Source organism: Ranitomeya variabilis, chromosome 2 (genome assembly GCF_051348905.1).
Source record: "Ranitomeya variabilis isolate aRanVar5 chromosome 2, aRanVar5.hap1, whole genome shotgun sequence".
Lineage (NCBI taxonomy): Eukaryota > Metazoa > Chordata > Amphibia > Anura > Dendrobatidae > Ranitomeya > Ranitomeya variabilis.
In genome coordinates, this window is record NC_135233.1 from 1,062,739,964 (window position 1) to 1,062,766,637 (window position 26,674).

A 26,674-nucleotide genomic window follows, 5' to 3' on the forward strand; every position below is an offset into this window, starting at 1 on the left:
CGGAGCTCTCAGGACATTATATGGGAAGATGAATGGTGTAACCCTGCACCTACCGGCCAGGAGACCTCACACACCGCAGCACCGTCCACCGCCGCCGCAGCACCGTCCACCGCCACCGCTGCACTCATCCTTCAGCCCCGTGTCCTTCCGCTAACTGCCCATCACACTATATAGTCCCACTCACCATTTTTCCTACCAGGTCTACGCTTACTGTATCTTATCCTGCACTGGTGGAATATTACACAGTATCACTTATCATTCTACACAGACCGCAGCAGGCACAGCTGCATCTCTGTAAGTCCTGTGTAGTCACTTGTTCCTTGCTCTCTCTAGCCTCCATCTTATGACTATAACTTTAGTATTCTCCGTGTTTATTTGCCGGCTTGTTAATATGTAAACACTTAACATTAAAAGTATGCAGTAGCAATAAAGTATCAAATTTTACACTACAGGGACTATTCTACAATAGTCAGTATCACTCCGCCGCGGTGGTTGTGACAATTACCATAGCAACGCGTTGTTCCTTGTCGCCACCAGAAACACCGGGCAATGACTGAGTGAGTGGCAGAAATAAGAGCCAATCAGTTGCAGGAAAATAATTGTAGGCGGGGTTATTAAGAACTTGGCTGCCAATCAGGAGTGTTGTGAGTAATAGCCACGCCTTCTGCTCTGCTGGTTAACGTGGGTTGCAGAGGTGAACAAAACAGAGCCGACTCAGCCGAGGGGAGGAGGAGAGGAGAGCAGACAGGGAGAGGTGAGGAGAGGAGGAGAGGGGACGGGTGAGCAGAAGGAGGAGACATGAGGAGAGCAGAGGTGAGAGGGGGAATAGAAGAAGTGAAGGGGGGGGGGGGAGAGGAGAGCAGGAGGAGAGGAGAACGAGGGGAGAGGGGAGCAGAGGGAGAGGAGAGCAGGAGAGGAGAGCAGGAGGAGAGGAGAACGAGGGGAGCAGGGGGAGAGGAGCAGAGGGAGAGGAGAACAGAGGGAGAGGAGAGCAGGAGGAGAGGGGAGCAGGGGGAGAGGAGAGCAGGAGGAGAGGAGAGCAGGAGGAGAGGAGAACGAGGGGAGCAGGGGGAGAGGGGAGCAGGGGGAGAGGAGAACAGGGGGAGAGGAGCAGAGGGAGAGGAGAACAGAGCGAGAGGAGAGCAGGAGGAGAGGGGAGCAGGGGGAGAGGAGAACAGGGGAGAGGGGAGCAGAGGGAGAGGAGATCGGGGAGAGGAGAGCAGGAGGAGAGGAGAGGAGAACGAGGGGAGCAGGGGGAGAGGGGAGCAGGGGGAGAGGAGAGCAGAGGGAGAGGAGAACAAGGGGAGAGGAGAGCAGGAGGAGAGGAGAACAGGGGGAGAGGAGAACGGGAGGAGAGCAGGAGGATAGGAGAACAGGGGGAGAGGGGAGCAGGGGGAGAGGGGAGTAGGGAGAGGGGAGCAGAGGGAGAGGAGAGCAGGAGGAGAGGAGAGCAGGAGGAGAGGAGAACGAGGGGAGCAGGGGGAGAGGGGAGCAGGGGGAGAGGAGAACAGGGGGAGAGGGGAGCAGAGGGAGAGGAGAACAGGGGAGAGGAGAGCAGGAGGAGAGGGGAGCAGGGGGAGAGGAGAACATGGGGACAGGGGAGCAGGGGGAGAGGAGAACAGGGGGAGAGGAGAGCAGGAGGAGAGGAGAGCAGGAGGAGAGGAGAACGAGGGGAGCAGGGGGAGAGGGGAGCAGGGGGAGAGGGGAGCAGAGGGAGAGGAGAACAAGGGGAGAGGAGAGCAGGAGGAGAGGAGAGCAGGAGGAGAGGAGAACAGGGGGAGAGGGGAGCAGAGGGAGAGGAGAACGGGGAGAGGAGAGCAGGAGGAGAGGAGAACAGGGGGAGAGGGGAGCAGGGGGAGGGGGAGCAGGGAGAGAAGAGAGCAGGGGGAGAGGAGAACAGAGGGAGAGGAGAACAGAGGGAGAGGAGAACAGAGGGAGAGGGGAGCAGAGGGAGAGGAGAACAGAGGGAGAGGAGAACAGGGAGAGGGAAGCAGGGGGAGAGGGGAGCAGGGGGAGAGGGGAGCAGGGGGAGAGGAGAACAGAGGAAGAGGAGAACAGGGGGAGAGGGGAGCAGAGGGAGAGGAGAGCAGGGGGAGAGGGGAGCAGGGGGAGAGGAGAACAGAGGGAGAGGAGAACAGGGAGAGGAGAACAGAGGGAGAGGGGAGCAGAGGGAGAGGAGAACAGGGAGAGGGAAGCAGGGGGAGAGGGGAGCAGGGGGAGAGGGGAGCAGGGGGAGAGGAGAACAGAGGGAGAGGAGAACAGGGGGAGAGGGAGCAGAGGGAGAGGAGAGCAGGGGGAGAGGGGAGCAGGGGGAGAGGAGAACAGAGGGAGAGGGGAGCAGAGGGAGAGGAGAACAGAGGGAGTGGGGAGCAGGGGGAGAGGGGAGCAGGGGGAGAGGTGAGCAGGGGGAGAGGAGAACAGAGGGAGAGGTGAGCCGGGGGGAGAGGGGAGCAGGGGGAGAGGAGAACAGAGGGAGTGGAGAACAGAGGGAGAGGAGAACAGAGGGAGAGGGGAGCAGGGGGAGAGGGGAGCAGGGGGAGAGGGGAGCAGGGGGAGAGGAGAACAGAGGGAGAGGAGAACAGGGGGAGAGGGAGCAGAGGGAGAGGAGAGCAGGGGGAGAGGGGAGCAGGGGGAGAGGAGAACAGAGGGAGAGGAGAACAGAGGGAGAGGGGAGCAGAGGGAGAGGAGAACAGAGGGAGTGGGGAGCAGGGGGAGAGGGGAGCAGGGGGAGAGGTGAGCAGGGGGAGAGGAGAACAGAGGGAGAGGTGAGCCGGGGGGAGAGGGGAGCAGGGGGAGAGGAGAACAGAGGGAGTGGAGAACAGAGGGAGAGGAGAACAGAGGGAGAGGGGAGCAGGGGGACAGGGGAGCAGGGGGACAGGGGAGCGAGGGGGAAGGGACAGGTGAACAGTGAGGAGAGGGGGGAGGTGAGCTGGGGGATAGTAGCAGTTTGGGGTGATACATTGGTAGTAATGGTGTGTTTAGCCTTAACCCATTCATGTCAGGGCATTTTTTTTATTCTAATTTATCCCCATATTTTCTTTCCAGTGTTTAAATAATATTTCTGTAGATTGGGCTTTTACGGGCACAACAATACCAAAAATACCTGTCATAGGTCGTTAAAGGAGATTACCATTCAGCAAACCCCCTGCAGTAAATTGATTTTTAACCCATTCCTGGCTGGGCAACATTTTTTTTTGTGCTTTAATGTTTCCTCTTCTTTCCCCAAGAACTATTTTTTTTTCCCGTTGATCTAGTTGTTATTTGCAGGACAAGGTGTAGAGTTTCATGACACCATTTCATGTAATGGTACCAATGGTGCACATAACTCTTAGGCCGGCGTCACACTGGCGAGTTTTACAGACGTATGAGCGTAGAAAATACACCCATAAAATACGCATAACACACGGCCCAATGATTCCCTATGTCCCAGCTCCTATCAGCCGTATTTTACTGATCCGTATTATACGGTCTTCTACGGCCGTAGAAAATCGCAGCATGCTGCGTTTGTAACCATAATGCGCAAAAAAATCGCCAATGAAAGTCTATGGGGGCGAGAAAAATACGGATTACACACGGACCAGCAGTGTGACTTGCGAGAAATACGCAGCGGTGTTCTATAGAAAAGGCGGTAATTCAATTGCCGGCTTTTCATCTCTCCTTCACAAACCCGACAGGATATGAGACATGGTTTACATACAGTAAACCATCTCGTATCCCTTTTTTTTTTTTTGCATATTCCACACTACTAATGTTAGTAGTGTGTATGTGCAAAATTTGGGCGCTGTTGCTTGTAAAATAAAGGGTTAAATCGCTGAAAAAATTGGCGTGGGCTCCCACGCAATTTTCTCCGCCAGAGTGGAACTCGAGCGTGGGAACTTTTACCAGGTTCCAGTTCATGAGGACATCCAGCAGAGGGCGCCTCACTGCAACTCAAGGTAACTACAGGTCACCCTGCTTTCCATTCATTCTCGGGGGTTTTACAACCACGAGCACTGCTTTAGCCGAGCTCCTGGCTGTAAAATGATTTAACCCCTTCAGATGGATTTACTTCGTGGGACTTGACCTGAGCGTCGGAAGGTATGAGATATTGTTATTTTTTTATTTTTCCTTTGTTACAGAACGAGGGTCTTCAGGTGGATTACCAGTATAATAATATATTACAACACCCTGTGTCTTTATTTCATTAAAATACTTTTAAATAATATGTGTGTGTTTTATTAACCATTTCGTACTATTGGATTAATAATGGATAGGTGTCATAATTGACGCCTCTCCATTATTAATCTGGCTTAATGTCACCTTACAATAGCAAGGTGACATTAACCCTTCATTACCCCATAGCCCACCGCTACAGGGAGTGGGAAGAGAGTGGCCAAGTGCCAGAATAGGCGCATCTTCCAGATGTGCCTTTTCTGGGGTGGCTGGGGGCAGATGTTTGTAGCCGGGGGGGGGGCAATAACCATGGACCCTCTCCTGGCTATTAATATCTGCCCTCAGTCACTGGCTTTACCACTCTTGCGGAGAAAATTGCGCAGGAGCCCACGCCAATTTTTTCCACCATTTAACCCTTTATTTTACAAGCTACAGCGCCCAAATTTTGCACATACACACTACTAACATTAGTAGTGTGGAATATGCAAAAAGAAAGGGATATGAGATGGTTTACTGTATGTAAACCATGTCTCATATCCTGTTGGGTTTGGGAAGGAGAAAGAAAAAGCCGTCAATTGAATTACCGACTTTTCACATATATCGCGCTGAATTAAATATAAATACAGAATATATATATATGTGTCTCAATGACATATATACTGTATATATATATATATATATATATATATATATATATACACTGTATATATGTTTTAACGAACATTTGAGCACATAAATCCATTAGATGTCGGTTTTGCAAGCCTGCGAGAAAATCTCGCAGTATGGATGCCATACGGATTACATACGGAGGATGCCATGCGCAAAATACGCTGACACACCCTGCCTACGGATGACATACGGATCACTATTTTGGGAACATTTCTGCGTATTACGGCCGTAAAAAACGGACCGTATTTACATACGCTGAGTGTGACGCCGGACTTATTGTTCTGTCCACAGACATATCGGGGCTTGTTTTTTCCACATGTGTGTATTTTCTTATTTTTTTTAATATTTTTTTTTATTTTCAATGGGGGAAAAGGAGGTGATTTGAACTTTTATATTTATTTTTTACATATTTTTTAAAACATTTTTTCTTCTAATTTTCACTGTACTTGTTAGTCCCCTTAGGGAACCTGAAGCTGCAATTGTCCGATTGCTTGTGCTATTGTTAGTGGCATTTCCCGGCTGTAATACACAGCCATCACCTGCCGTATATGGGTCGGGGAAGCTTCATGATACTCCCACTCCCGAATTGCACCATACATGTACAGCGGATGTTGTGCAGGGATTAAAAACAAATCAGAATTTTAGAAAAAATGAATTAAGTATCTATATAATTCAGTTTGAGGGCTTTTACTTTATATGATGAGCAGATGTTTATATTGGTTGGGTTACGTATGATGTTTTGATTGTTTCTATTGCATTTTTTTGAACTTTTGATTTTTTTCCCCCTTTTTCTGGTTGATGGTGGTATTTCAATGGATAGGCTGCACCGATCGGAGACAGCTCCCTACTGGTATAGGCAGTGGTCAGCTTTACAACGCTGTGTATGGAGCAGGCTCACCTCCTGAACCCGCTCCATGCGCTGCACTCAAGGGGTGGTGTGAGGGCAGGGATGAGGAAAAGCTTCCTCTTATATTGCACTGTTGGGGCATATGGACCTCAGAGAGGGGATCTCCCATTTCGGATGCCCCTTTCTGTCAATACAAATCATATAGTTCCACCAACATTCCCCGGGACTTTAAGCCATGTTCATACGCAACAGAACATGCTGCAGATCCATTTTTAAATCATGTAGTTGTGGTGCACATTTGTGGATTTTTCACCACGAATTGCCTAAAAAATGTTTTTTAGGCAATGTAGGGTGGTCTAGCACTATGGAGAGCACGGGTAAGGTGGTAGACAGATAAGGGAGGAGATGTAGGGTGGTACAGCACTGTGGAGAACATGGGTAAGGTGGTAGATGAAGGAGGAGAGCTAAGGTAGTACAGCACTATGGAGAGCACGGGTAAGGTGGTAGATGAGAGTGGAGATGTAGGGTGGTGCAGCACTGTGGAGAGCACGGGTATGGTGGTAGACAAATAAGGAAGGAGATGGAGGGTGGTACAGCACTGTGGACAGCTCGGGTAAGGTGGTAGACAGATAAGAGAGGAGATGTAGGGTGGTACAGCACTATGGAGAACACGGGTAAGGTGGTAGAAAGATGAGGGAGGAGATGTAGGATGGTACAGCACTATGGAGAGTACGGGTAAGGTGGTAGATAAGAGATGTAGGGTGGTACAGCACTGTGGAGAGTACGGGTATGGTGGTAGGCAGATGGAGGAGATGTAGGGTGGTAAAGGACTGGATAGCACGGGTAAGGTGGTAGACAGATAAGTGAGGAGATGTAGGGTGGTGCAGAGCTGTGGACAGCACAGGTAAGGTGGGAGACAGATAAGTGAGGAGATGTAGGGTGTTATGATCTGGTGACCTAGGAGCAGCATGAGACGTACTCTGGAGAAGGTGGTACCTGTACTGACCGCAGACCCTGAACTTAACACCGCAACTAGAAGTAGCCGTGGAATGTACCTAACACTCCCTAGACATCTCGACACAGCCGGAGGACTAAATACCCCTAGAGATAGAAAAGGGAAAACTATCTTGCCTCAGAGAAAATCCCCAAAGGATAGACAGCCCCCCACAAATATTGACTGTGAGAGGAGAGGGAAATAACATACGCAGACTGAAATCAGGATTTAGCAAAGGAGGCCACTCTAGCTAAATAGAAAGGATAGGACAGAGTACTATGCGGTCAGTATTAAAACACTAAAAAATATCCACCACAAAAAATACAAAATCTCCACATCTAACTAAAGACATGGAGGGTATATCTGCATCTCCAGAGATACCAGCTTGGCTGAACAAATCCTTATGCAGACCTAGCTGGACAAGACAAAACATGGAAAAGAACTGAACAATAAGGCCCACAGCATGTGGACTGCAAAAAAACAAAGCAGAACTTATCTTTGTTGAAATGAACAGCAAAGCAAGAGAGACCAGGCAGGGATGTGAATCCTCCAGGAACAATGGACAACTGGCACTGACTAAAGGGTAAAGCAAGACTAAATAGCCCAGTCAGACTTGCAATAAGTGGACACACCTGATGAATGCAGCGATCCAAAGACAGCAGCGCTACCACTTATAACCACCGGAGGGAGCCCAAGAGCAGAATTCACGACAGTACCCCCCCCTTGAGGAGGGGTCAACGAACCCTCACCAGAGCCCCCAGGCCGATCGGGACGAGCCAAATGAAAGGCACGAACCAAATCGTCAGCATGAACATCGGAGGCGACAACCCAAGAATTATCCTCCTGGCCATAACCCTTCCATTTGACAAGATACTGAAGCTTCCGCCTCGAAAAACGAGAATCCAAAATCTTCTCAACTACATACTCCAACTCCCCATCAATCAACACCGGGGCAGGAGGATCAGCAGAGGGAACAACGGGCACCACATATTTCCGCAACAAAGATCTATGAAAAACATTATGGATGGAAAGAGAGGCTGGAAGGGCCAAACGAAAAGACACTGGATTGATAATCTCAGAAATCCTATAAGGACCAATAAACCGAGGCTTGAACTTAGGGGAAGAAACCTTCATAGGAACATGACGGGAAGACAACCAGACCAAATCCCCAACCCGAAGCCGGGAACCAACACACTGACGATGGTTAGCAAAACGCTGAGCCTCCTCCTGAGACAACACCAAATTGTCCACAACATGAGCCCAAATTTGCTGCAACCTGTCAACCACAGAGTCCACCCCAGGACAATCAGAAGGCTCAACCTGCCCTGAAGAAAAACGAGGATGAAAACCAGAATTACAAAAGAAGGGTGAAACCAAGGTAGCAGAACTAGCCCGATTATTAAGGGCAAACTCGGCCAATGGCAAGAAAGCCACCCAATCATCCTGATCAGCAGACACAAAGCATCTCAAATAAGTTTCCAAAGTCTGATTAGTTCGCTCGGTTTGGCCATTTGTCTGAGGATGAAATGCGGAAGAAAAAGACAAATCAATGCCCAGCCTAGCACAAAAGGCCCGCCAAAACCTAGAAACAAACTGGGAACCTCTATCGGACACAATATTCTCCGGAATGCCATGCAAAGGAACCACATGCTGAAAAAACAACGGAACCAAATCAGAAGAGGAAGGCAATTTAGGCAAAGGTACCAAATGAACCATCTTAGAAAACCGGTCACAAACCACCCAGATAACCGACATCCTCTGGGAAACCGGAAGATCTGAAATAAAATCCATAGAAATATGCGTCCAAGGCCTCTCAGGGACCGGCAAAGGCAAAAGCAACCCACTAGCGCGGGAACAGCAAGGCTTGGCCCGCGCACAAGTCCCACAGGACTGCACAAAAGAACGCACATCCCGTGACAAAGAAGGCCACCAAAAGGACCTACCAACCAAATCTCTGGTGCCAAAAATCCCAGGATGGCCAGCCAACACAGAACAATGAATCTCAGAAATCACTTTACTAGTCCATCTGTCAGGAACAAACAGTTTCCCCACTGGACAGCGGTCAGGTTTATCAGCCTGAAATTCCTGAAGAACCCGTCGTAAATCAGGGGAGATGGCAGAAAGAATCACCCCTTCCTTCAGAATGCCAACCGGCTCAAGGACCCCAGGAGAATCAGGCAAAAAGCTCCTAGAGAGGGCATCAGCCTTAACATTCTTAGAACCCGGAAGATACGAGACCACAAAATCAAAACGGGAGAAAAACAGGGACCATCGGGCCTGTCTAGGATTCAACCGTTTGGCAGACTCGAGGTAAATCAGATTCTTATGATCGGTCAAGACCACAATACGGTGCTTGGCCCCCTCAAGCCAATGTCGCCACTCCTCAAATGCCCACTTCATAGCCAACAACTCACGATTACCGACATCATAATTGCGTTCTGCAGGCGAAAACTTTTGAGAAAAGAAGGCACACGGTTTCATCAAGGAACCATCAGAATTTCTCTGAGACAAAACGGCCCCTGCCCCAATCTCAGAAGCGTCAACCTCAACCTGAAATGGAAGAGAAACATCCGGCTGACGCAACACAGGGGCAGAAGTAAATCGGCGTTTAAGCTCCTGAAAGGCAAAAACAGCCGCAGAGGACCAATTCGTCACATCAGCGCCTTTCTTCGTCAAATCGGTCAGGGGTTTAACCACACTGGAGAAGTTGGCAATGAAACGGCGATAAAAATTAGCAAAGCCCAAAAATTTCTGAAGGCTCTTCACGGATGTGGGCTGGATCCAATCATGAATGGCCTGAACCTTAACCGGATCCATTTCTATAGATGAGGGAGAAAAAATGAAGCCCAAAAAAGAAATCTTCTGTACTCCAAAGAGGCACTTAGACCCCTTCACAAACAAGGCATTATCACGAAGGATCTGAAATACCATCCTGACTTGTTTCACATGAGACTCCCAATCATCTGAAAAAATCAAAATATCATCCAAACATACAATCATGAATTTATCAAGATAATTCCGAAATATATCATGCATGAAGGACTGAAACACAGATGGAGCATTAGAGAGCCCGAATGGCATCACAAGGTATTCAAAATGGCCTTCGGGCGTATTAAACGCAGTTTTCCATTCGTCACCCTGCTTAATACGAACAAGATTATATGCCCCTCGAAGGTCAATCTTAGTAAACCAACTAGCCCCTTTAATCCTAGCAAACAAATCAGAAAGCAAAGGCAAAGGGTATTGGAATTTGACCGTGATCTTATTCAAGAGGCGATAATCAATACAGGGTCTCAAGGAGCCATCCTTCTTGGCAACAAAAAATAAACCTGCTCCCAATGATGAAGAAGATGGCCGAATATGCCCCTTCTCCAAAGACTCCTTAACATAACTCCGCATGGCGGCATGTTCTGGCACAGACAGGTTGAAGAGTTGGCCCTTAGGGAACTTACAGCCTGGAACCAAGTCGATAGCACAATCACAGTCCCTATGCGGTGGAAGGGAACTGGACTTGGGCTCATCATCGAATACATCCTGGAAATCTGACAAAAACTCAGGAATTTCAGAAGAGGGGGAGGAGGAAATTGACATCAAAGGAACGTCACCATGAACCCCCTGACAATCCCAACTAGTCACAGACATAGATTTCCAATCTAATACTGGATTATGCACCTGTAACCATGGGAAACCCAGCACAATAGCATCATGCAAATTATGCAATACCAGAAAACGACAATCTTCCTGATGGGCTGGCGCCATGCACATGGTCAGCTGTGTCCAAAACTGAGGTTTATTTTTAGCCAACGGTGTAGCATCAATGCCCCTCAACGGAATAGGACTCTGCAAAGGCTGCAAGGGAAAACCACAACGTCTGGCAAATTCTAAGTCCATTAAGTTTAAAGCGGCGCCTGAATCCACAAATGCCATGACAGAAAATGACGATAATGAGCAGATCAGGGTCACAGATAACAGAAATTTAGGTTGTACAGTACTGATGGTAACGGAACTAGCGATTCTCTTGGTACGCTTAAGGCAATCAGAAATAACATGAGCAGAATCGCCGCAGTAAAAACACAACCTATTCTGACGTCTGAATCCTTGTCGTTCAGCTCTAGACACAATTCTATCACACTGCATAGGCTCAGGACTCCGCTCGGAAGACAACGCCATAGTGTGCACAACTCTGCGCTCGCGCAAGCGCCGATCAATCTGAATGGCCAGAGACATAGAATCACTCAGACCAGCAGGCGTGGAGAACCCCACCATAACATCTTTAACGGATTCAGAAAGACCCTTTCTGAAAATTGCCGCCTATGCATCCTCATTCCATTTAGTCAGCACAGACCATTTTCTAAATTTCTGGCAATATAATTCTGCTGCTTCTTGACCCTGACACAGGGCCAACAAGGTCTTCTCAGCATGATCCACTGAATTAGGTTCATCATACTATAACCCTAGCGGGTCACCACTGACTGCGAGGGTCTCCACGCAGCAGAGAGATGACTATTTTAACCTGCTGAATGGGATCACCAGAGGTACGGGGTTTCAGAGCAAAAAACAGTTTACAGTTATTTTTAAAGCTCAAAAATTTGGACCTGTCCCCAAAAAACAAATCAGGAGTTGGAATTCTAGGCTCTAAAACTGGAGTCTGAATGATATAATCAGAAATACCCTGTACTCTAGCAGCAAGTTGATCCACACGAGAAGCCAATCCCTGAACATCCATGCCAGCGCCAAACTCCTGAGCCACCCAGAGGTAAAGAGGGAAGAAAATACACAACAGACTACAGAAAAAAAAATGGCTCAGCACTTTCCTTCCCTTCTTCTGAGATGCGATTAACTCATTGTTGGCCAGTTGTACTGTTATGATCTAGTGGCCTAGGAGCAGCATGAGACGTACTCTGGAGAAGGTGGTACCTCTACTGACCGCAGACCCTGAACTTAACACCGCAACTAGAAGTAGCCGTGGAATGTACCTAACACTCCCTAGACATCTCGACACAGCCGGAGGACTAAATACCCCTAGAGATAGAAAAGGGAAAACTATCTTGCCTCAGAGAAAATCCCCAAAGGATAGACAGCCCCCCACAAATATTGACTGTGAGAGGAGAGGGAAATAACATACGCAGACTGAAATCAGGATTTAGCAAAGGAGGCCACTCTAGCTAAATAGAAAGGATAGGACAGAGTACTATGCGGTCAGTATTAAAACACTAAAAAATATCCACCACAGAAAATACAAAATCTTCACATCTAACTAAAGACATGGAGGGTATATCTGCATCTCCAGAGATACCAGCTTGGCTGAACAAATCCTTATGCAGACCTAGCTGGACAAGACAAAACATGGAAAAGAACTGAACAATAGGGCCCACAGCATGTGGACTGCAAAAAAACAAAGCCAGAACTTATCTTTGTTGAAATGAACAGCAAAGCAAGAGAGACCAGGCAGGGATGTGAATCCTCCAGGAACAATGGACAACTGGCACTGACTAAAGGGTAAAGCAAGACTAAATAGCCCAGTCAGACTTGCAATAAGTGGACACACCTGATGAATGCAGCGATCCAAAGACAGCAGTGCTACCACTTATAACCACCGGAGGGAGCCCAAGAGCAGAATTCACAACAGTAGGGTGGTGCAGAACTGTGGACAGCACAAGTATGATGGTAGACAAATAAGGGAGGAGATGTAGGGTTGTGCAGAACTGTAGAGAGCATGGATAAGGTGGTAGATGAGAGAGGAGATGTAGGGTGGTGCAGCACTGTGGAGAGTACGGGTAATGTGGTAGACAGATAAGGGAGGAGATGTAGGGTGGTACAGTACTATGGAGAGTACGGGTAATGTGGTAGACAGATAAGGGAGGAGATGTAGAGTGGTACAGCCCTGTGGAGAGCACGGTAGAGTGGTACACTACTGTACTACTGTGGAGAGCATGGGTAAGATGGTAAACAAATGAGGGAGGAGATGTCAACTGTTGCTGCCCTGTGGAGAGCACGGGTAAGATGGTAGACAGATAAGAGAGGAGATGTGTGGTGTGCAGCACTGTGGAGATGACGGGTAGAGTGGTAGACAGATGTAGGGTGGTTCCTCACTCTGGAGATGAAGGGTAAGGTGGTAGACAGATGAGGGAGGATATGTAGACAGTTGCTGCCCTGTGGAGAGCAAGGGTAAGATGTTAGACCGATAAGAGGAGATGTGTGGTGTGCAGCACTGTGGAGATGACGGGTAGAGTGGTAGACAGATGTAGGGTGATGCAGCACTCTGAAGAGTACGGGCAGGGTGATAGACAGAACAGTCGAGAGCTTTGTGGGCGAGTGTGATAAGCTTATATTTTTTTCTGTAGCGGATGTTTTTTTTTTCTGTAGCGGATGGGCTGCCAGTGCATTCACTGGCATAGGGTGGAGGCTTTGCTTTAGCTCATTGTTTCCCAAACTCCGGTCGTTACGGCCCCAACACATCATGGTTTCCAGATTTCCTTAGTATTGCCCAGGTGAGAGAACATAATAATATAGTATATGAGATTCACTTTTTGTATTGAAGAACTGAAATAAATTCACTTTTTGATGATATTCTAATTTAGTGAGAATCACTATAGATGTTGGAAAAACAAGAAGTTCTTCTTCCCCAAGGAGGAAGACCTTTTTGTGGTGGTGTTGGGAGAAGGACCCATTGCAATCACCTCCTGCCTCCTTGCTAAGCACGAGACCCTGTGGCTCTTGCGGTACAATAATACTTATTAGTCTTCCCCCTCATGTTTCCAGCCAGGGTAAGAAGCAATGAACCAGATACAGAATCTACTGTATGACGCCCTAATAAAAACGCAACATGTGGAGAGAGCCGCACTCGTCAAGATAAGAGAAGCCACCGCCCTGACCTCACCACCAGGATTCCATGTAAGAAGGTCTATGTTGTCATGATTTGGTTGAGACCTACCCGGATGGGTATCGGAGTATACAGATCTGTGTGTCTACACCTTATATGTCACTGTCCCTGCTCTGGGGGTATACGGATGGTATTCATGGAACTGTGTATTGTCACATTACAGCTCCAGCCTCACCACGTCCATGGGATCATTGATGCTTTCAAGAGGACTCCAGTCCTAAGAAGAGAAGGCTTTAATTTTGGGGATAAGATTTACCAGTGTGTCCGTGCGGATAAGAATTCCATCTATGCTAAATGTGTGAGTGGTCCGGAGTCCGGGGGCCTTGTCTGGGATCTGTTATAGACCGTTAGTGGTGGTAATTGCTGAGGGTTTCTTAGTATTTATCAACTTCTCTGGCACCATTGGAGAGAAGATAAGGGGGTTGTCCAGGCTTGGGGCTGCAGTGTGTGGTCACTTTGTGTGTTGTTCCCCGAGGGTGGGCGGCGCGTGTGATGACGTGCTGACTAGATGTGCGCGGCCTATCTCAATACAAGTGAAGTGACTGAAGCCGAACACGTCTAGTTGGAATGTGACCCGAAGTATGGAAATTGCATAATTGCGGTCACGTGCCCGCCCGCTCCCACCATCGGAGAATCCTGACAGCGTGCATTGCGCACGCTGTGAGGATTCACAAGTCTACAGTCACAAACAGTCCTTTAAGAGATGATAAATGTCCGATCAATGGAAGTACACGCTAAACACAAGAATGTGGGTCTGTGTGCACTGTATAAATGGAACTGCGGTCACCTACCAAAGTCTATGGGACTGACATAGATGTGTGAAGCTCTCGGCTATCGTCATTAGTCCCATACGCATAAATGATGCAGAACATGCCTGCTCCACTCCATTCACTCCAGGGACCACTATTCTTGGGGCTAGTGAGGGTCCCAACAGTCAGAGTCCTATTACAAATCTTGCTTGATATCTTGAGACAACCTCTTTAAAGGGTTATTTCTGCTTCTTTGTGGTGGCCACCAGAGACTGGACTATGGAAACAGACTGGTGGCTATGAAAAGCTTAATTTTTTTTCTTCTTGCAGCCACCACTGGGGGGAGCACTTTACCTACAATATTCAGTTTAATGGGAGAGGAATAAATCTGTATATAGTTAGCAGGAAGCGCTCATAATTCTGCCATGTAAAAGTACAGATTGGGCATTTATAGCTCTAAATAATAGAATTGGAGCAGCGACCCCTGTATAAATACGAAGAATTACCACATTCTGTAGAGACAGGGGTGGCGGTCGGTCACTAGTGTTCCTCCTGCGAGGAGTCCTTGTAATCAGACTTTGCTGCTTGTATCATAGGAGGCAAATGAGTCACTGTCTATATTTATTCACATAGGATAATGATGGAGTCATAATGGTGAAAACCAATTCGAACATCCTCCTTGCTACATATCGGGACGGCATGTACCCCAGTGTGTGTGTGGAGGCCACTGAGAAGCTTGGTAGGTTCTCACCTCTTACACTTTAATTATTATAAAAGCCGATAATGTTTCACATGTTTGGAGGTGTAATGTGGAAGACCAAATGCAGTAAAAAAAGCCCCATAAATTATGTTCATATCCTTGTACATAGTAGTTATATACTTGTACATAGGGGCAGTATTATAGTAGTTATATACTTGTACATAGGGGCAGTATTATAGTAGTTATATTCTTGTACATAGGGGCAGTATTATAGTAGTTATATTCTTGTATATAGGAGCAGTATTATAGTAGTTATATTCTTGTACATAGGAGCAGTATTATAGTAGTTATATTCTTCTACATAGGGGCAGTATTATAGTAGTTATATTCTTGTACATAGGGGGCAGTATTATAGTAGTTATATTCTTGTACATAGGAGCAGTATTATAGTAGTTATATTCTTGTACACAGGAGCAGTATTATAGTAGTTATACTCTTGTACGTACGGGCAGTATTATAGTAGTTATATTCTTGTACATAGGGGCGATATTATAGCAGTTATATTCTTGTACATAGGAGCAGTATTATAGTAGTTATATTCTTGTACATAGGGGCAGTATTATAGTAGTTATATTCTTGTACATAGGGGCAGTACTATAGTAATTATATTCTTGTACATAGGGGCAGTATTATAGTAGTTATATTCTTGTACATAGGTGCAGTATTATAGTAGTTATATTCTTGTACATAGGGGCAGTACTATAGTAATTATATTCTTGTACATAGGGGCAGTATTATAGTAGTTATATTCTTGTACATAGGTGCAGTATTATAGTAGTTATATTCTTGTACATAGGGGCAGTACTATAGTAATTATATTCTTGTACATAGGGGCAGTATTATAGTAGTTATATTCTTGTACATAGGAGCAGTATTATAGTAATTATATTCTTGTACATAGGGGCAGTATTATAGTAGTTATATTCCTGTACATAGGGGCAGTATTATAGTAGTTATATTCTTGTACATAGGGGCAGTACTATAGTAATTATATTCTTGTACATAGGGGCAGTATTATAGTAGTTATATTCTTGTACATAGGGGGCAGTATTATAGTAGTTATATTCTTGTACATAGGGGGCAGTATTATAGTAGTTATATTCTTGTACATAGGGGCAGTATTATAGTAGTTATATTCTTGTACATAGGAGCAGTATTATAGTAATTATATTCTTGTACATAGGGGCAGTATTATAGTAGTTATATTCTTGTACATAGGGGCAGTATTATAGTAGTTATATTCTTGTACATAGGGGCAGTACTATAGTAATTATATTCTTGTACATAGGGGCAGTATTATAGTAGTTATATTCTTGTACATAGGGGCAGTATTATAGTAGTTATATTCTTGTACATAGGGGCAGTATTATAGTAGTTATATTCTTATACATAGGGGCAGTATTATAGTAGGTATATTCTTGTACATAGGAGCAGTATTATAGTAGTTATATTCTTGTACATAGGAGCAGTATTATAGCAGTTATATTCTTGTACATAGGAGCAGTATTATAGTAGTTATATTCTTGTACATAGGAGCAGTATTATAGTAGTTATATTCTTGTACATAGGGGCAGTATTATAGTAGTTATATTCCTGCACATAGGAGCAGTATTATAGTAGTTATATTTTTGTACATAGGGGCAGTATTATAGTAGTTATATTCTTGTACATAGGAGCAGTATTATAGTAGTTATATTCTTGTACATAGGAGCAGTATTATAGTAGTTATATTCTTGTACATAGGGGCAGTATTATAGTAGTTATATTCTTGTATATAGGGGCAGTATTATAGTAGTTATATTCTTGTACATATGGACAGTATTATAGTAGTTATATTCTTGTACATAGGGGCAGTATTATAGTAGTTATATTCTTGTACACAGGAGCAGTATTATAGTAGTTATATTCTTGTACATTGGGAGCAGTATTATAGTGAGTATTCTATAAGGATGTTGGGAGATAATGCTTTATTTTATGTGTGAAGATCATTTGTGTTGTTTCTGCCTTTTATACAGTATATTTGGTAAATTAGTATAGTCATGTGTTTATGGTAATGTATTATTCTTTTTGCTGTGTTTTTTTTTTTTTTTTCATTTAGGATGTTATTTCCGTGAGAAGGAGATATAACTGCAGACATCGCTCTCAGGGAATCATTATAGATATTAAAGACATCACACAAGATGCAGATTTTCATATGCTGAGCCTCAGTAATGAGGAGCTGCACAGACCTGGGACCTTTTCCAGCTTCAGAGCCTTTAACCAGTGACACGTCCCGCCCATTGACTTTGGGAATATTTGATTCTTTCTTTACTTCAAAAATATATAAATAAAATCTTCTGTTATGATGAAACCTATAAAGCCTTGTCAGCACTAAATTGCTTCATTTTTATATATGATCTGTCAGGTTCTGCGAAAATGTTTATGGATTTAAAGGGATATCCAGTCCTGACTTATATAGGGACAGTGCAATACTTTAATTGGCCAATGGAGGCACTACAGGTAAATTGTGCAATGTAGTCCCATGGTTTTCCCGGAGATAGCTGATAACTGGGGTCCTAACAGGGGAATACATTTTCAAAAGATTGTCATAAGATCCTGGATTGACGACAGTGAAAAATCCTTTTTAAGGCCAGCGGCACCATAGCAATCCGGCAGTGACAACCATAGAGATCTGCAGGAGACCTCTAGTTGTCATGCCAACCCATCGGTGACCCGATCATGTGATGGGGTCAACGATCGGTAGGATTTCCGGTGTACTTTGCCAGAAACACGCATTAAATGCCGCTGTCAGAGTTTGACAGCAGCATTTGAGGGGTTCGCATTTCCACCCGCATCTGTTGCAGGCACATGTCAGCTGGTCAAAACAGCTGACATGTGCCTTCTTTTCACCCATTCATTTTAATAGGTGACAAACACTTAACGTATCGACATGCTGCATCTGGGGGGAAAAAAAATGAAGCAAAGCTTAGAATATCCACAGGAAAAACACAAAACACTGTGTGAATGCGATCCTAGAAATCTCATTCATTATGCTGCTACGGTAAAACGCATAAAATACGCCAAGTGTGAACATGCACCAAGTATTTTGGCTTGTGTTTTTTTTTTCTGTGTTGCATTTTTTTATGTTAATTACTTTTTATTTAACCCTTTCCAGTCCCCAGCTGTCAGGCAGGTCCTGAGTCTTCACCTTGACTTTTGAGGTCCGTGTATTAAAGCTTCCGCTACTGCCATCTAGTGGTTACAGGCAGCATTGCCACTGTTTCTAGTAAGCATGGCGATCGCGTGATGACTCTGGCATGGCAGATCAGCCCCGCAGTGACTAATGTCCTGACATGGGCTCTGGATCTCTTATACATGGCCAAAATACAGTAAAAAAGTGCCCAAAAAATGTGACATCATCAGGCGTCTTCAGCTTTTGTTTCCCGTGTCACAGACACACAAGAGAGTCTGAAACTGCAGCTGCATCCCCCTCCTCCCTGTCTAGTATTCAGTCTGATACATAGGGAAAGGGGAGGAATATGCCACTGTCCCCTAATAGAAAACTTAGGAGCTGAAAACAGCACAATATTTAAAAAAAAATAATGCCAACCTGGTCTGGTTGTGTTTACAGAACATTATTCTGGAATAGAAATCCATCTGCGGCAGATCTAACGGGTCCTCAGACCAAAGAATTCAAAGGAAAATTGGGGAAAATCATCGCTGCTGGTAATCAAAATGGTAAATCCAGGACCACACAAGTGTTTTTTTTTTATTTTGGTCAACGCGTTTCGAAGTATTACTTCTTCATCAGGACAAAAAACCTAATGAAGAAGCGTGTAATACTGCGAAACGTGATGACAAAATTAAAAGCCGCAAACCCGCTTGTGTGGACCTGGATTGACCAGCAGCGTGGATTTTCCACAATTTTTCTTTTCTGTGACTATCTCCTAGTACCATACACTGCAGGGACCCCCGATTTTGCCTTCTGGTGGATGCCTGATGACTGCTATAATAAGACGAGAAGGACAAATAATATTTCAATTTGAAGAAGAAAAATATCAGAATGATTAGAAATTCTAGTATAATTATTAATGTTACAACGTACAATAAACATACAGATATCAGACAGTACAATATATGTTGTACATGCTACAAACAAAGCAATTGTCAGTTCTGCATGTCTCCAGCAGGGGTCCTCAGCACACTGGCGAGAGTAGAGGCCCCCATGGTGGCGGTATTATATCTCTCGTACATGCTGATCATATCAGTATCTTGCGGTGATTCCAGCACATTTATAACTGGCATTGTTACATGGAACAGTCTGCTCCTAATAATAAATGGACAGGCAAATTGGGGTCCTCTCAGTCCAAGGGCCCTAAAGAAGCCACATTGGATGTCTCTGATGCCTATCCCCTCGGAGTTAACTGGTCTGGGGGTCACCATATCATTACCTATGTATGTGGTGAGGAAACGAGAAGACGGAGAAGCTCTGAGTGTGGAATGGACGTGTGACCACCAGGCGGGGGGCTTTTAGTTTTTATTTTTCTAAGCCCCCCTCTCTGTTTTCTTCACTTTCTGGAATACTATACAATATGTCTGAATTATTCAGATCCTCCTAGTCCAACTTTCGGAGGAACCGGTGCACTCTCTCCTGCAGAGCGCTGTCCATCGATCGGTTGAGTTGCTGTCTCTTAATCTCTTTTTGTTCCCGCTGCCTCTCGACCGCCCTCATAGAAATGTTCTCTAGACAAGCAATCTGGCTGAGCTCCTTGTACGTCAGCAGCTCCCTGCCCGTTTTGGGTCTCCTTCTCTCTGATGACGCCACTGTCACTTTTCTTTCATGTTTTAGCACGTGTTCATTAGACTTTGCTTTAGCATCATCCATTGTGGTAAATCCTCTGTCACTTGCTTCTTCTCGTCTGTCACTTGCTCCTTCTCTTCTTCTGTCACTTGCTCCTTCTCTTCTGTCACTTGCTCCTGCTCTTATTCTGTCGCTTGCTTCTTCACTTAATTTGGCTTCTCGTTGGTGGCTTGGCATTTGACCAACGCTGGGCAAGCAGAATGGAGAAGGCGGCCATTTTGAACTAATTCCATGCTCCATGTATAGCTCCGTACTTGCAGGGAGATGGCTCTGTGTGTGACCTGGACGGTGCTTATCCTTTTTGTACGTGTGGATTTCATCCATGACGTGATCCAAGGAGGACTGGTGTGTGATGGCCCTTTGGGTGAGGAGGTTCTTCCTTTGTCTGACCACATCGCTCACTGCTTGCTTGAGTCGGATCAGACTTGCGTGCTGCTGGTAGTGCAGGCTGTCCAGCCTCACACACAGGCACTCATCTTCCTTCTTGTTCTGGACGTATGCATTGGTTATGACCGGAGCAGACTTGGGTCGGTGTTTCATGGGTTGCTCCATCATGGACGACGGTGCCGGCTGTTGCTGTTAGCAAAATAAAAAAAAGTGCAATGAAAAAAATCCCACAAAAATCTCACAATCCTCTACTCTTTACAACAACTTCTATCAGCCATCAAGGCCTTATTCGCACACAAGGTCTTTTTATCAAGTTTTCTAATTCTTGCAAACTGACCGTTCTATAGTCAATCATCCCATTCAGCTGCACCAGATTTTGTGCCCCGATTTATTATTGCATTAGCACTTTTTTTGTCTAGTTTTTTTTTATATGTTTTTCACCCATTTTTATTTGCACCTTATTCTTTTTAATTTGCACATTATAGTCTGTTCTATATATATTGACCTGTTTTACGTATGTTCATCACTTTGTGCAAAATTTGGGGTCTTCGGATGTTTTTCTGGACGGTTCATCCACTGAAACTTTTTAAAAAGTCGCAATATTTTGGCACAAATTTACTCCTGTGGCCCCCCTCCCCAGTGTGAGTCTGTATACACCAGATATTTTCCAACATTTTTAGCAGAAAATGCAACTTTTGGTGCTAAAACGTAGCAGAACAGATTAAAGACAAAAATAAAGAGCTTTTTTTGATTTTGCGCAGAATTTATGAACTGCGTGTGCTGTTTTCAAGAATTCGGTGCAAGAAATACTACAAGACAAAAAAAGTTACTTAAAAAAAACCAAAGGATAAATCGGACCCTTCTATTGGCAATTTTTGGCTGCAAAATGAAGTCAATACGGACCAAACAAATTGATTAAAATGGATCAAAATAAAAAATTTTGTGATCCATTTATCTAAGCCAATCGGTCTAAAAATAAATATAAAAAATATATACATATATAAATTAATAAATATATATATATATATATATATATATATATATATATATATATATATATATGTAGATATATACACTATATAAGAATAAATATATATAAATATATATAATAAATATATAGAGAAATAAGTAACTATATACCGTATATATATATATATATATATATATATATATGAATAAAAATCAATATATATATGTGTGTTTGTATATATATATATATATATATATGTAAACAGATGGCAAAAAATGAATATGATATACGTGTAAAAGGATCTATGAACAGACACTAATACACACATACATATGGATGAAATACAAGCTCGAAAAGGATGACAAAATGCACTTTTTTTCAGAATAGAAATTGGATGAAGCAGCAAAATGGAGCCGCAGGGACTGGAATATATTTTTCGAGCACACTGAAGACACTCGGTTAGCACAGGAGCATGCTCAGATAACACCTCATCCCAGCACGTTCGCTCATCACTAATAAGCAGTCATCGAACCCTTAGGTTTAGACCGGCCATGAACATGGCTGGTCAGTAGATCCCATGAAAAATGGCAGGATCATCCCACAACCCCTCGATTTTCCTCGAGAATCCACAGTCTAGAGGATTACTAGTTTTGGAACAACTGGACATCCACAGGTTGGGGACAGTCTGTAGTCTGCAAACAGTAAACTCTCACCCGTAGCTCTCCGGAGTGAATCATCATTGGGGATTATCTATGATTTTTGTTTCTAGTGGGGCTTTTATTAATTATTCAGAATATTCCAGATTATTGTTTACCTCTGATGTTAATGTTTTATGGCAGCCTGTATTCTGCAATCATTTTCCGCATTTCAGTGTCACAAAACACCCTGCATGTTATTATTGGATTTTGCCCACTGCTTTTTTATAGTAGGGGAGTTGCTATATAAGCAGTTTTCTCATAGTACTGCAGGCGATCACTTACCTGCGGAGCAGCGGAGTGAGAGGCGTCTGCACCTGAGGACGAGCTCGGCACAATGGATTGATCGCGCTTTGTTTGCAGAGGTCACGTCTTCCCGTTAATAAGTTGTGGGAGGTCTGTACTTTCTCACTGTTTGGGTACAGAAATATTTGCCAACTGAAAGAGGATCCTGCATTCTTCTCTATGGGATGACGGGTGCTTTCCTTTATCAAAAGATGCACAAACACAAAAGACTAGAACGTATGTGTGGTGGACTATTATAGGGCACAGTACAGACCGTGTGGAAAACCCCTTTAACGGCTAGGATACTTTTAACAAAGATGATTTACATCTGTTAGTGGTTACCTTCGGGTAATAAGTCGCCCTAAGTTGAAATCTTCCTGCACAGAATATCTGTTCTGCAGTTTGAAGTCTCCTCCTAGGTTCAGACTTTTCTGAGATTTCCCTCCCAGGAATACATGTTGAACACGAGTCCAGGGTGTTTCCGCCTTCACTGGCACTCCGATATTAAGAAAGTTGTTATATTTTACATTTAGATAGCAAATGAAGGGACAAAAAACAATTGCAAAGGTATATGTAACCTTTAAAACATACATGTCATTCCCACAAGAATTGCTCTATTTATGGCCATTATATAACTTGTATCCTGTATTTTTCACCACTTTTTCCCTCTAATTTTGAATTGTCTTGACTAAGTGGTTGAAGAGCGGCCGCTACGATGTCTCCTATACATAACACACACAGACATTCGGGATTCCTGCTCTCCTGTCTCTATATAGTACGTATTCAGAAGCAGCAGTAGCATGGAAGTCATACAACCGTGCTGAGCAGTGTAGCTGTGAATCCAGCTCTAGGGTGAGATAAAGATAAATCACTTACTGAAAAGTAGCAGGATCTACTGTGTCTCACAATCTGCACCACCCTCCCTAATCTTCCAATAAGCAAATACAGTCTGATCTCTCAGTGATCTGGCAGTCCCTGTTGTTTTGAACAAGATGGATTTGAGTGTTCTTTTAGAAGTAGAAGTAATGATTAATTTATGAAGTTGTCACAGGTCGATGAATAGTCGGTGGTAGTCTGGCCGGTGGAGCTGGCTGGCAAGAGGTTGTTGGGCAGCTGTGAAAAACCAGGAGGTCCAGAACAAGAGCAGAAACGTCAGGCCCGTGGAATGGTCAGACAATGGGCCAAAGGCAAAACCAAGAAATACTAAATAGAAGCAGGAATTTCGGGGAGGTGGGATGGTCAGAATGTGGGCTGAGGTCAGATGAACATTGAACAACGAGCAGGGTAAATGTGGAAAACCAGAACTGTAAATGAGGAACTGGCATTCAGAATCTTAAATAGCTAGCAGTCCCAACCAAGGTCTTAGGCTACAAGTCTGCAGTTACTCTGTGTGACTGCAGACTTGCCAATCCTCAGATTTCGCGCACAGGGCGCTGTGTGGATTCTCCGATTTCGGGAGCGGTGGGCTCGTGCCTGCAATTATGCGATTTGCATACATGTGGTCACGTGTCTACTAGACGTGTGTGGCTATGCTCCAATCAAGTCTTTTGAGAGAAGCCAGACACGTCTAGTCGGAATGTGGCTGGACAACTTCTGAAGCCGGTAATGGAGATCCCTCACAGCACACACTGTGCACGCTGCGAGGATTCACAAGTCTGCAGTCACATGGAGTGAATGATGACTTGTAGCCTAGGGCCAAACAACCTCTTTAAGATAAAAGTTAACCCTCAAGGTCCTGGCCAAAATGGTACCACAATGAGGCGTAACTGTGACAGAAGTGGCTTGATGTTGCTGAGGTCCTCTACTCTGCCACCTCTGACATATGCTGATACAATTTGGTTGAATCACTTCAGTTCCCCTTGGCGTTGGCCTGACTTTTTGTTTATTCCTCTCGGCTTCCTTTATTCCCAAGACTCCGCTGGATTCCGACAGCTTTGGATAGTGGAGGTTTATAACCCAACGAAGCAGCAGCCTTCACTTGCTGGGAGGTGTTTTTTTCTCAGCCACATTTTCCACTAGTGTTGTGCCTGATCCTGCACATCTCTCTATGGTTAGTACTCTGATTTTTCTTACACTCTATCTACCCAGATAATATTGGATGAGAAAACTCTCTTCCTTTTCTCTGCTTTTCTTCTAAAATAGTACTGACACAGCGATATAGCCAAGCTGAGTCCAAGGCAGAGCTTTTACAGCAATAAGGAAGGGTTACCCAGAGATGTAGCAGAGCTTGCTTTATCAGAGTCCAGGACAGAGACGGTAAGAGAGGGTTTCACAGCTATATAGCAGAGTTGGGTTTGTCACAGAGTCCTAGGCAGAACATGTACAGTGATAAGCCAGTGTTAGCCAGCAAGAAAACAGCTTAGTTTGTGACAGAATCCAAGGCAGAGCTTATACAGCTCTACTCTGCCTACTAACCAGAATCCCTCAATGTCTGTCCGCTATTTCATCCTTCTTCTCCGCTAGATTTCTAAAACTTAACACGGACAAAACAGAATTTATTGTCTTTCCCCCATCTCACGCGACCCCCCAACGAACCTATCCATTACAGTAAATGGCTGCCCACTCTCCCCAGTCCCACAAGCTCTCTGTCTCGGGGTAATCCTTGACACTGATCTCTCCTTCAAACCACATATCCAAGTCCTTTCCACTTCCTGCCGACTCCAACTCAAAAATATTTCACGGATCCGTACATTCCTAAACCAAGAATCTGCAAAAACCCTAGTCCATGCCCTCATCATCTCCCGCCTCGACTACTGTAACCTCCTGCTCTGTGGCCTCCCCTCTAACACTCTCGCACCCCTCCAATCTATTCTAAACTCTGCAGCCCGACTAATCCACCTGTCCCCCCGCTATTCTTTGGCCTCTCCCCTCTGTCAATCCCTTCACTGGCTCCCCATTACCCAGAGACTCCAGTACAAAACCCTAACCATGACGTACAAAGCCATCCACAACCTGTGTCCTCCATACATCTGTGACCTCATCTCCCGGTACTTACCTACACGCAACCTCCGATCTTCACAAGATCTCCTTCTCTACTCCCCTCTTATCTCCTCTTCCCACAATCGCATACAAGATTTCTCTCACGCATCTCCCATCCTCTGGAACTCTCTACCACAACATATCAGACTCTCGCCCACCATCGAAACCTTCAAAAAGAACCTGAAGACCCACCTCTTCCGACAAGCCTACAACCTGCAGTAACCACCGATTGACCAAACCGCTGCACGACCAGCTCTACCCTCACCTACTGTATTCTCACCCATCCCTTGTAGATTGTGAGCCCTCGTGGGCAGGGTCCTCTCTCCTCCTGTACCAGTTGTGACTTGTATTGTTCAAGATTATTGTACCTGTTTTTATTATGTATACCCCTCCTCACATGTAACGCGCCATGGAATAAATGGCGCTATAATAATAATAAATAATAATAATAATAGAGCAATAAGGCAGGGTTACCCAGAGATGAAGCAGAGTCGGGTTTGACACAGAGTCCTGGGCAGAGCAGATGCATGATTAGACAGGATTACCCAGCAATGTAACAGAGCTGAGTTTGTGAGAGAATCCAAGGCAGAGCTTGTATAATAAGGCAAGATGTAGCAGAGCATGCTTTATAGCAGAGTCATGGGCATAGCTGGTACAGCAATAAGGCAGGTTTACCCAGTGATGTACAGTAGCAGAGCTTGGTTTGTCAGGTAGTTAAAACTGATAAGCAGTCTAGTGGCGTGGATGACAACGACCTGAATACTCATGTGGCATTTTTCTGCTACATGATCCGGCCTATAAGGCTTGAGCACAGGACACAAAGAACAGAGGGATCCGGGTGCTCCAAGTGGAGAACGCAGCACCCAACTCTTGATCCATGAGTGCTGTGTTAAATCCGGCCCACAAATGGAATAAGCTGGACTATATTTTCACGAGTAAAGACTAAATAGCTGCCATGTACGGTATACACCATCAGACTTCTGCCATCTGAGTACAGATATACATAAACATGTAATAATGACCCATCCCCGGTATAATCCCCGGCATTCTCCACATGCTGAATAGACCTACGTGTCACAACAGCCGTCCTGCTGCCAATAGACAACTGTTGCTTTCAGACACTTCTGGTTCCTTACAGGAAGAATCGGTTCCTTTTGTCCGTCTCTGGTAAATTGTCAAAAGAAACACATCTTGTCACCAGTAACCTGTCGGGAAATAGAATATTACCTTTCTCCTTTGTGACGGCGATCACAATGGTCAGGGTGATTGGGGCGATGTCACGTTTCAGTTCCTTGTGTTTATTGTGGATGAAATGAAAACAAAAAAATCACCTGGGATATAGAGAAATAATAAGGCCCCATAGAAAAACTGGCAATGGCCTCCCCGAACACACATGAGCATACACATTGGGGTCAGAAGGGTGGGCGCAGGAGTTACAGTTACCTCCAGTCACCCAGAGCCGAG

The 26,674-nt window shown here is 44.9% G+C and overlaps 3 protein-coding genes across 9 annotated transcripts in view; 1 reads left to right on the forward strand and 2 right to left on the reverse strand.

The window, feature by feature from the left end:
- FAM228B (family with sequence similarity 228 member B) overlaps nucleotides 1–625 on the reverse strand; it is a 39,895-nt gene extending 39,270 nt beyond the window's left edge. The window contains exon 1 of one of the 3 annotated variants that reach the window (XM_077291515.1): nucleotides 506–625. In XM_077291515.1, coding sequence (XP_077147630.1) covers nucleotides 506–508 — 3 coding nt within the window. In that variant the 5' untranslated portion in view covers nucleotides 509–625. The other 2 variants (XM_077291516.1, XM_077291514.1) reach the window with 2 other exon arrangements.
- Nucleotides 156–17,412, forward strand: PFN4 (profilin family member 4). Of its 5 annotated transcripts, none has more exons than XM_077291521.1 (5): nucleotides 156–294; nucleotides 13,425–13,556; nucleotides 13,709–13,843; nucleotides 14,928–15,033; nucleotides 17,153–17,412. In XM_077291521.1, exons 2-5 carry the CDS (start codon nucleotides 13,440–13,442, stop codon nucleotides 17,179–17,181), a joined length of 387 nt encoding a protein of 128 aa, XP_077147636.1. In that variant the 5' UTR covers nucleotides 156–294; nucleotides 13,425–13,439; the 3' UTR covers nucleotides 17,182–17,412. The 5 variants fall into 5 exon arrangements, with proteins under 5 accessions (XP_077147636.1, XP_077147638.1, XP_077147637.1 ...); XM_077291523.1 differs by lacking the exon at nucleotides 156–294 and adding an exon at nucleotides 537–557; XM_077291522.1 differs by lacking the exon at nucleotides 156–294 and adding an exon at nucleotides 624–644.
- Nucleotides 17,413–19,102: 1,690 nt separating this feature from the next.
- LOC143810189 (uncharacterized) lies at nucleotides 19,103–22,360 on the reverse strand. Its single transcript, XM_077293066.1, has 2 exons — nucleotides 22,232–22,360; nucleotides 19,103–20,470 (listed from the first exon to the last, which is right to left on the reverse strand). The coding sequence occupies exon 2, from the start codon at nucleotides 20,447–20,449 to the stop codon at nucleotides 19,649–19,651; it is 801 nt and encodes a 266-aa protein (XP_077149181.1). The 5' UTR covers nucleotides 20,450–20,470; nucleotides 22,232–22,360; the 3' UTR covers nucleotides 19,103–19,648.
- Between the last annotated feature and the right edge of the window lie 4,314 nt (nucleotides 22,361–26,674).

Excerpts from the sequence above, each read along its gene's own strand:
- PFN4 (XM_077291521.1), top strand. The coding sequence starts at position 13,440 with ATGAACCAGATACAGAATCTACTGTATGACGCCCTAATAAAAACGCAA. Across the intron at positions 13,557-13,708 it reads CCTCACCACCAGGATTCCAT|CTCCAGCCTCACCACGTCCA; the intron begins GTAAGAAGGTCT and ends GTCACATTACAG. Across the intron at positions 13,844-14,927 it reads ATTCCATCTATGCTAAATGT|GATAATGATGGAGTCATAAT; the intron begins GTGAGTGGTCCG and ends TTATTCACATAG.
- LOC143810189 (XM_077293066.1), bottom strand. The coding sequence starts at position 20,449 with ATGATGGAGCAACCCATGAAACACCGACCCAAGTCTGCTCCGGTCATA.